This window comes from Apodemus sylvaticus, chromosome 7, assembly GCF_947179515.1.
Source record: "Apodemus sylvaticus chromosome 7, mApoSyl1.1, whole genome shotgun sequence".
In the NCBI taxonomy this organism is placed as follows: Eukaryota; Metazoa; Chordata; class Mammalia; order Rodentia; family Muridae; genus Apodemus; species Apodemus sylvaticus.
The window spans coordinates 69,177,684-69,188,852 of NC_067478.1; the positions used below are offsets into that span (position 1 = coordinate 69,177,684).

The window sequence follows — 11,169 nt, forward strand, 5'->3', positions numbered from 1 at the left end:
GTACCTTCAGGGAGAATCACAGATACTCATATTCCTAAAGAGTAGTGTCAACCACTCCTGCCAGAGTGATGATGGGGATAACAAAATTTCTTTTCTTTTTTCTTTTTTTCACAGTTAAATCCTTTATTAAGCTGGGAAGGAAAGTTAAAGTGGTTGCTTTCTGACTCAGAAAATAGCAGGAATGATTTTACAGGTGCAATTTTTAAGAGAAAAAGGGAAGACCTGTGTTAGAATGAGCTAGGATTGGGGAACTGATGGAAGAGGACTTATGGGACTTAGGGGGAGGGGAGAACTAGGAAATGGAAAATCATTTGGAATGTAAACAAAGAATATAGAAAAAAAAAAAGAATGAGCTAAGATGTGGTAGTACATTTTGACTGGGAGTGTTAAGTGAACCAAAGGGGGCTTTTGATTGCTGGGCTTTAATACGTTTTTAGCTGGGCCTCAGCAGTCAGTCTCAGGAGGAGGAAGTAGCCAAAAAAGCGGATAGACCCTTGTTCTGGAAAGACTCAGTGAAACAGTATAGAACAAAATCAGAACAGGGAAGTGGGAAGAGTTGGGTGGGAAAACAGGGGGAGGGAAGGGGACTGATGGGACTTTTGGGGAGTGGGGGTCCAGAAAAGGGGAAATCATTTGAAATGTAAATAAATATATCAATAAATTAAAAAAAAAATAAGTGGATAGACCTTGTTGGCTAGCTTTAGGGATGTAACGTGATGCTTTTTAACCAGAGGGAATGGGGGAGAAGGGCAAGGCCTGCCAGAGCCATGGTCACCACTTTCAAGCTGACCAGGGTTCCTTCTCCTGTGTTTTCAGGCACTCTAATAAGAGCAACAGAAATAAATAAAGAAGAGCTATAGGCGTGATGTCACTTCCATGTTGGCCTCTTGTCCATTTATCAATTCTTTTGCTTATCAATAAACTTGATAGGAAGAATTGGCAGGCAAAGCACCTTTCATGTTTTTCTTAAATTGTATAATTTTATGTGTTTGCTTGCTTTTCAGAATTGGAGAAAAAAAAAAGCAGAAATTAAGATTCTGAGTGTAGGCGGAGGTACAGGTATGTATCATACATATAAAATTTATATTTTGCTATAGGCACCATGGTATTTGATAGTCATATTGCTCATGCTCTAGAAAGCCACTTTGCTTTTGTAAAATATCAAGTTATAAATACTGGCAACATCATTTAACTCAAATTCATTGCTCTCAATAATGTATAGGCTTTGGGACATTAGCCATCATTATAATTTGTAGGATAGATAAGAAATGAGATTTTTCTTAATTCTTTTTTTATAAGTAGAAAACTAGGAAAACTTAAATTTTTACTGTTACCAGTCTATGTGAGGAAAGGAAACTTTCAATAGAATGTAAATTGATGCACAGCTCCCTTCACTAAAAACATCTTAATATGGGCAAAAATATATTTAGTACCATAGTTAATTTACATTATTATAGCCCCATCTCTGAAATGAATTGGCCTCACTGCTCCCTTCTTCTGAATGAATTCTAAAAGTATTTTAATCAGTCAATCTACTTTCTTATATATGTTTTATTAACATTACTGATAACCAAATTTCTTAACTTTCTCTTTTAAATAACAACAGGCTTCTCTACCCAGTACTATAGGTGCTGCCTTGTTCTATCTAGTTGTTGGGCCCATGGTCATACTGATTTTACAGTAACATTCATTCATGAAAGTGCAACTAACACCTATTCTGGAAGAGGACTTTGTCTTACTTAGTCAAGGGACGCTTACTCTTCTTTTTGCAAACCCCAGCTTATGGAAGGTGGTCCCTGATCTGTCAGGACTATAATACCTCATCTTGGCTCTCCGTTGTCCATTGCCTGATTAATCTGGACCAAGATGGCAGACCATGTATACTGTACCTTATTCTAGTACTGCTCAGCATCAAGATTCCTACATGATGGAATTTCCTTCCCTGAGGTGAAAATTTCCACACTTACCCTTGGTAGAAACAAGTCTCTGTCAATTTCACATCCCCTGGGGCATCTGACATAGTGCTTGACACAAGAGATATTTAATGAATAAGGAAAAATAAAGGGTAGAGGGCAGGAAACATGACAACTGGTATCCTCTCTGGGAACTTACTTTTCTTTCTGTAGGTTCTCAATCTGCTCAGTCAGTACTTTTTCCTCCTGCTGCATTGCTGCTTGCTGCTGGTCTGTGATGTCAGTTTCCATGGCTGTCTCATTAGTCAAGGTCTCTTCTGGGACATCAGACATGGAAGGCAATCGGACTATAACAGGGGAGGATGGACTTGGATAGTTTCCTCGATGTATACGCCCCTTTCCCTGTAGAGAACATTCATTTTAGAAAGTAAACTAAGTCTCTTGGATTTTATGTTGATCACTTTGGATAACAAGTGTCCTTCCATCACATCATGAGAATGATAGGACTCAACAGGCATAGGATACTTAGCAAGATTTCAAAAATCCAACAAATTAGGTTAAAAGGATTATATCAAGAACACTGAAAAAAATGGACATACATTCTAGCTTTGAGGACTAAGAACCATTATGCTGGGATGAGAATCTTCTTTTAATCTAGCTGTATACTAAATAGCTTCAAGGCAATTAAAACTGAATTCTGTGACCACAGGAGCCAGATTTCAGGTGCTCAAGAGCCACAGGCAGATAATGGCCACCACACTAACATTGAAGGTACACATTATTTTCAACATTATAGGAAGTTCTGACAATGCTTAACAGCTTCAACCTTGTGAGGACAATCTCTCTGGGAAGATCAAAGAAACATGCCCTGAAACTTAAGTTTTAGAGGAAAAAAAGCCATATAAGAGATTGTTATTATAATATGCTTTCTCAAGAACTTTCTATTCTTGAAATGAGGAAGGGGGAAAAACCTATTGTTTTAACTTGGTTACCTTACTTTTAACTTTAGTTTCTGGTAGCAGCCAACTAAGTTCAACAGATTAAATTTCCTGTCAGGAACAGCTAAATCAGTATTAAAAATGAACACACACTTGTAGATACTGGATAGTGAAGGGGCAGGAAAGGCTGGCCCGGCAGTTACTGCTGATTTGCAATTTCAGAAGAGGTGGCAGAGTGTGAGCAGAGCTTTGAACACATTATAGTTGACAACTATAGTAATAGTTTAGAGCTATATCTAGCCTGTATACATGTTTATGTCATTATTAGGATGAACTCATGATTACTAATGAATTATCTATGGCTGTTTTGTTCAACAGTGGCAGGGGCAACAGGTTTTATGGCTTACAATATCTAAAATACTTACTCTATGACCCTTCAGAGAATAACACTTGTCAGCCTCTGAAGTACAGAATAAAAGGATATGAGTTGCGGCCCCACAGAACCTTCATGCCTAACACTGGGATCTCAGACATTTGGATTCTAGACAGAAAGGTGAACTGCAGTTACCACAGTTCTTACAGATGGAGTGGCCTAGCTTCAAGTCATCTAAAGTGTATGTGTGTGTGTGTGTGTGTGTGTGTGTGTGTGTGTGTGTGTTGGTAAACAAATGTTAAACTTCTAAGACTGGATTAAAATTATACAAATGCTAGTGCCTAAGGATCTGTCAGAAAAATAAAATTATTCTTTGTAGGTAAGCAATGTCATTTTCAAATCATTTTCAAATTAAAAGTAGCCAGGAATAAAAAAAAAAAAAAGATAAAACAATGCATATATGAATACTAGTAAAAACCCAAAAAACAAAATTCTTCAAAGACTGAAGCTATCAGAAAAACTTAAAAATAACCTTTTCAAGCAGGCTGGAAAACATCATTTCATTAAACAGAATGGAAGTTAGACCTGAAGAAAATCCAGGATCAAGCCAGGAGAAACAAATGCAAAAGGAAAATTTCATAAATGATGGGAAAAAGAGAAAAAAAACAGTAAAAAATGATCCATCGTATGAATGACTATGAGGCAAAGAGACAGTAGACACTGATATGAGAATGTGATATTCTCAATGGCAAGGATGAAATACCCAAGAAGAACAGTTAGAGATGCAGGAATGAAAACACAATGACAATGTATATTAAAATACATTAAGTAGATGTTTTGTATTTAAAATCTACAAATAGCTATAAAAAATCTAATAGCAATGAAGTTAGACAATGACTAGCATATTAAAGTCCTTGCACAGTATCTAGAAAAAAAGATAAAAAGTATCAATTAATGGGCATTTAAAGGGTTAATGATGTGATCTTCAGACTAAAGGAATCTAAGACCTCTAACAATGAAAAATGAGATACTATCAAGGGGGAAGCGAGAAAAAAGAACAAAGATAGCCAGAAAGGAAAAGGGAACAACATGGCAGGCAAAACAAATAAAAGCTGTACAATAAAACAGATTAAAAATATAAACAGGGGCTGGGTATGGTTTGGTGGTTAAGACCAGTAGCTGCTCTGGCAAAGGACTTGGGTTTAGTTCTAGAATCTACATGGTGGCTTACAACCATTGTAACTCCAGTTTCAGGGCACCAGACACCTTCTTCTGGCTTCCTCAGATACCAGGCATGCTTGTGGTACACAGATGTACATGCTGGTAAAATAGTTATACACAATTTTTTAAATCTTAAAAAAATCCAAATATAGTATCAACAAAATATATATAGATAGATCAAATGCTCCTGTTAAAATTGGAATACTGTCAGAAACGTGATATTTTAGGGCTATGTATAAAAATATTATTCAAAATGGGCAAAAGCAGCTGGATGTGGTGGCTCCCTTCTAATCCTAATACTTGTGAGGTTGTGAGTTTGAAGCTATCCTAGACTACATAATGAGTTCCAGGCCAGGTTTACAGATTGATATTATGTCTCAAACAAAAACAAAGTTAAAAAAAACAAAACAAAACACTGACAAGCTGTAGGGCATATACTCCTTAATCTCAGTACTCCCAACACTTGGACGGCAGAAGCAGAAGAATCTCTGATTTTGACACCAGCCTGGTCTTGTCTTCAGAGTGAGTTCCATGACAGCTAGGACTACATAGAGAGGTATTATCTCAAAAACCTAAACTTTAAAAAAGCATAAAGTGAGAAGTACCATTTATTAATAGAAGTATATTTCACAGTGACTAAAGCTGTAGTTAGCACCAAGGGATTACGTATGTATGCATAGTAAAAAGAGATCTAACAGATGCATTCTTCCACAGAAATAAAAAGGACTACATCCCAATTTATTTATTGGTTGGTTTGTTTGGAAGGTTCTGACTATGTAGCCCTGATTAGCCTGGAACTCATTATATAGACAAGGCTGGCTCAAACTTACAGAGACCTACCTGCCTCTGCCTCCTCAGTTCTGAAGAATTAAAGGCATGTACCACCATGCCTGGCATAAGTTGTTTTTATACAGATTAGTAAAACATTAACAAGGTCATTTAATGGAAGGACATTATAGGATAATTTTATGCATAAACACAGCAAAATACCTTAATGCATTACAAACTGAACTGGGAAATGAGTATTTAACATCAATAAAATCACAAGGCCCTACCCCAAGCATGGTAACTCAAGCCTGTAACACCAGTACTCATGAAGCTGGTTTGAGCTACACTGTGAAATATCTTAAAATGGCATGAAATACTTCAATGTGGATATATTAAAAACATAAAAGTTAGTTAGCATTATACCATAATAACAACTCTGAAAACTAGGAATCAAATGATAAAAATTCTATAGCAAACATCATGCTAAGATGCTGGGACATGCTAAGAGTGATCACTACCACAATATCAATCAACATTGTACTGAAGGTTCTAGGTTCTTTAGAAAAACAAAGAGGAGGTTCAAGGACCTTAAAAGGACAAGTAAACTATATTTTAAAATGATACAGCTAGGAAACCCAAAGGAATACTCAGAACAGTTATTAGAAAATGTGACTTCAGCAAAGTCACTACATGTAAGATTAAAAACACCAAAGTAAATCAGATATTTTATGTAACAGGCAACAAAAAATAAAACTTTAAAACTGATATCATATTTTAAAATGTTACATGATAATAATAAAGTTAAAGATATGATCTCAACAAAGAAAATAAAACACTTAAAAAAAGAAAATAAAACACTTAAAATAACTAATGATATATATGGAGAGATTATGTTCATGGGAGGGAAAATCAATACTGCTCAAACAATCAAATCTCTAAAAAGCAATTTACACAGTGCTATCTCCAAAAACAAACACACAAAAACCCCAGGGTTTTTGTGAAGATGACTTCATATTTTGTATGATAATATGAGCTACAAGGAGTAAAACTGAAGAAGATAGGATGACTCTTTAAACTAATTTATTAAAAAGTCGAAGTAAACAGGCCAGTGTGGTGTCTAGTGGGTAAAAGCATTTGCGATACAAGATTAGCAACTTGAGTTTGATCCCCAAAACTCACATTAGAAAGCTAGATGTAGTAGCTTTCATCTAGAAATCCAGCATACCTATAGTGAGGTAAGAGGCAGAATTGTTGGAGAGCTGGTTTGAAGTAAACAGAAACAAGACCCTGTCTCAAAACAGCTACATGGGTAGCAGAGGATGGACTGGTCTGACATCAATGAGAGGAGAGGCCCTGGGACCTGGGAAGGCTCATTTCCCCAGGGTAGGGGAATGCGAGGTCATGGAAGTGGGTATGGGTGGGTTAGTGAGCAGGGGGAGGGGGAAGGAAGAGGGGGTTTTCTGAGGGGAAATGAATAAAGGAGATAACATTTGAAATGTAAAAAAAGCAAGATTCCAGGAGAGAATGGACTCCCCAAAGTCCCGTATGCATGCTATAGCATAACAATGCCTCATATGTACGAGACACACACAACAACTTTTAAAAACTAGATTAAGTACAGGAGTAGTACAGTCAATATGATAGTCAAAATGAGGCACCTTAAAACAGACCAGACATATAGACAAAAAATGAAGCTTTGAGAAAATAAAAAGGATTGCAACCTTAGTAAGAAAAATTCTTAAAAATACATCAAGTAGCAATAAAACTACATTACTAAATTACTAATGTACTAATTACTAAAATTAACCTTTGTCCATCAAGAAGACAGTTACATTTACTTTTTTTTTTAATGAAAGTTTTTGAAAGCCAGGTCGGCTTGTGCCACCATGTGCCACCATGCCTGGCTTGAAAGACACTTTTAAAAGAGTAGAAAAACCAACCATAGAATGGAAGATGCTTGCAACAGAAATAACTGATCAAAAGATTATATGCAGGATTCAGAAAGAATTAGGAAAAAAAATTAAACCACCGAAGTATAGAAAAGCAGAAAAGCGAATTTAGCATGTTCAGAAAACAAAGTATCTGAAGACTAAATCTATTTGTACACATTAGATAAAATGAACATTAGTCCAAATTTAAGAGTGGCATGTATTTTATAATGACTAAAAGTGTATGTGGCAATGTAAGTACTGGGAGGTGGCGAAGCATTCAGAACTCCTGTGCACTGATAACTGTAGCTCATCATTTTGGAACTGTTAAAGGTATATCCCATGATTCAGAAGCTCCACCCTTAGGAATGTTTATTCCCTAACGAAAGTGCACACACATTACCTACCCCCTAACAAAGCCCTACTGCCCATAAACAGGACACTAGGTAGACTGCGGCATGTACATTCTGAACAGGACACAGCAACACGAGTAAGCTGAGCCACAACCCAGCATGCTATGGATAAGTCTTACATATAAAGCTAACATCAGATACAAAATAATCCATATTAGACAACTTCATTCATATGTGGCTCAAAAACAAAACAGCACTGTGTTCAATGCTACCAATTTTGGTGGCAAACAACAAAGAAAGCAAGAATATTTGCTACAATAGTCATTAACTGCATGGGCTGTTTTCTAGTGCCCCATTTTGATTTTGACCATCTTTTTGATAGTACCTACTGCACTTGGGAGACCCAGGAAAGAGGACTCGAGTCAAAACTGCCTGAACTATGCAGTGAAAAAAAAAAAAAAACCAGAAACAGAGAGCTCTGACCAACAGATTTGGGTTAGGCTATCCCATAATTAGTGTCTAAAACTAACAAAACCACTGTGGTCCAAATTCTTGAATGCAAAGGATCCTAATTGGAAATACCTTTTGAAAGTTTACGTAACAGTTCAATTTTTCCTTAAGATTTAAGTAGGTAACAATGAAGATGAAGAGAAAGTATACTACAGTACTAAAATGGTTATGGCCTGTGAAGAAAGTCTGCTAAAGTTCATAAAGACAAAGGACACAGGAAGGAATAGCGAGACAGAACACTCAATATTGTCAATCAATATAAACCTACAGAGTTGAAGAATGATGATGAAATATGGATTTTGACTTCTGTAGGAAGACACTTCCTTCATGAGGAGTTATGATACTCTCTGATGATTCAAAGAAAGTACATGTAGTGGGTGGTTTGTCTGTGGGTTGAATATATCAAAAGGAAGAATTATGCAAAATCCAGATAGAACTAGACATAAGTAGCTGGAAGCACAAATCTTAGAATCTTAATAGAAAATTTATCCAAAACAGGGAAGGTTAAAGAAGGTAACAGATCACTGTTGCCATTCATTGAGCCAGAAAAACAGGGAGGAACTTAATTCTCAGACTATGTCTGAGGGATCTTCTTTTGTAGAAAGGAAAGGTACTTTATCTAAGGTTTTTCCATCAGCCTTGCATGGTAGTCTAGCATAAAGTCCATGCTTTGTATGAAACTGAGGAATGAGCTATCTACTGTAGCAGGTTTTGAGACTGATTCAAAAGTTTTATCCAACACCAGTAACTTTACTTCATCCCATAATGCAAGTTAATAAAGACTTTAAATGTAGCCACTGTATGTTTGCATATATCTTCAGACTTTCTGTGTAGTAGAGTAAACCAGCCACGGTATTCCTCCCACCCTCAGCTGAGACTTGAACCTTGGGCCTAAAGTGTGATCAATGCAAGTACTCTACCACCAAGCTCTATTCCTAGACTTGGTATACTGGTTCTGAACACAGTTCCCAGGTTTCCAGTAGAGGCGTGGAAGCATTCCCAAAGGATCTACAATGTGGACACTGCTTTTATAATAGTGCTAAGATGCCATATTCCCTTTCCACTTAGTAACATTTATATTAATTAGTTAAAAGCAATAGTGGGTAAAAACAAACTGTTGACACCGCCACATGGTCAAGGTAATAGTACAAAATGGTACTACTAGTAGATTGTCCTTCATAGTCTTTAATACTATGTATTCACAGGTTAAAAAGTAGTTTAGTGCATCAGTTAAGTCATATCATTATTAACCCTTAAGGACTAGGTTCATTGTTTTTATTTGTGTATGATAAAATGACAAGTGCAGTATGCTGAGGGTTGTCCTAGTAAACAGTGTACAATCACCTGAATAACAAGCTGAACAAATTAGCTGATTTTATCTTCAAACACTGGGATATCTGACTAAGTGTAACTACTCACATGAGTATACTGCATAGATTTTGTTTGATCCTATTTAAAAGGAACTCATTGTTTCAAGTGAGGGGTTTCGGTGTTTTGGTTTTTTTGTTTGTTTGTTTGTTTTTTTTGTTTTTTTGTTTTTTGGTCAGTGATAACACTTTAAACTTTCTAAGAAACTAATAAGAGTTTTGGAAAAGTTTTGGAGAACTTGTAACTGCCCTGACAGCTTCCCACACCACATCAATGCCTTCAGTCAAAATTTAGACAGAGGATACTGAATCCTGACCCCTTTAACAAACCTCAATCTCTAGAAATATTACATTATGATTCCTAATAGCAAGATTACAGTTATAAAGCAGCACCAAAATAGTTTTATGGCTGGAGGTCAGCACAACATGAAGAACTGTAATAAAGAGTTACAGCATTAGGAAGGCTGAGAATCACTGCTTTAAATGGCACTAACAGTGTCAGGGAGACGATAGGTCTGCTCTGGCAGGAGAGTGATTTGGGGCTACCACTCATCTTCAGTTAGTTTACAAACAGAACAGTAGTGTAAAACAGTCAAACTGAACTACCATCCAGCACTCGAACAGCATGCGGAATTCTATTTACCCTACAATTCTAGATAAAAGTCTAGTCCACCCTGCAAGGAAGTTTACCCTATAACTCCCCAGTTAAAGGTACAATCTCTAAGGATATGAGAAAAATACAGGATATAAAGGCTATGGCTGAAAATTTGAATATATAAATTGTACTTCATTTCAAAGGAGACAGAAGCATTGGAAAGAAATGTAATATTGACATGTTCCTAGGTTGATATTCCATGGGAAAGGGAAGCTTTATGATAGAAATGACAGTTACTACACAGTTACTAGTTACTAGTGAATGGTATCTGTATTTATAGATCAACAAGTAGACACAGGTATTCTAAAATTAGTTTCCACATAGCTTGGTGTTTTAGCTTTCTATGTTTCCACTTCTCCTTGTAAAAACACAGTTTTTAAAAAAGGCAGCAAAACCAGAATCCTGTCTGACTAACATGTATCTAAGAGTCATATGTCTACATCTTAGAAGGTACCTCCAGAGTCAGTTATGAGCAGATACATAAGCATTATTTATGATAGATACTGAAAATCTTAACAGGTATTTCAAATAATAATAAAGGGGATTTGCTAGGAATGTAGCTCATAGAGTAGAATGAACTTGATACTTCAGTATCTTTGACCCAGCCTTTAAAGATTCAACCAAAACAGAAACTCTAAATGAGGATTATCTGACAAGGAAAAAAAGTGTATTTCAAATGAACATTGTTCACCTGCATAATACAAGAAAGGAAAGTGAAGGCCCTAAAGAAAGAGATTAAGAAAAAGGTAAGTGAAGACTGATAAAAAAGTGGGCCCTGAACAAAGTTTGAACATGTAAGGCAGACAGGCACGGGTGACTGACAGAGCAGAACAATTCCTGGATGAATGAGACACAATGATGTGAAGTGACTGTGACACATTGCAATATTAATACATACCGAGACTGAACTGCGGGTAATGCTCATAAATCTAACTGCAATTAGTACAGGTTTCTGGATTAGGAAGGACATGAAAAGGAAAGCAGAAGGTTAGATTGTACATGTCATTGTCCCATTAAAGAGAAGGCTAAATCAGTGGAATGAATGTATTCATTTTCTGCAGTACTGAGAGGAGGGGATGCACAGCTTTTCCACTTGCTGTGAAATAAAGTTTTACAGTAAAGAAGCTCTTCCTTTTCTTCCTA

General features: G+C 36.4%; 1 protein-coding gene and 1 long non-coding RNA gene across 8 annotated transcripts in view; one reads left to right on the plus strand and one right to left on the minus strand.

Moving 5' to 3' along the window:
* The window catches only part of Myo9a (myosin IXA), a 229,491-nt gene that overhangs the window by 6,152 nt on the left and 212,170 nt on the right, over window positions 1–11,169 (minus strand). For 6 of the 7 annotated variants that reach the window (XM_052188139.1, XM_052188138.1, XM_052188140.1 and 3 more), the window contains one exon: window positions 2,113–2,315. In XM_052188139.1, the coding sequence (XP_052044099.1) occupies window positions 2,113–2,315 (203 nt within the window). Of the gene's footprint in view, window positions 1–2,112; window positions 2,316–10,924; window positions 10,979–11,169 lie in introns of all 7 variants that reach the window. The other variant, XM_052188141.1, reaches the window with a different exon arrangement.
* Window positions 1,012–11,169, plus strand: part of LOC127688962 (uncharacterized) — a 77,594-nt gene continuing 67,436 nt past the window's right edge. Inside the window, exon 1 of the long non-coding RNA XR_007978796.1 lies at window positions 1,012–1,059. This is a non-coding gene — a long non-coding RNA (uncharacterized LOC127688962). The remainder of the gene's footprint in view (window positions 1,060–11,169) is intronic.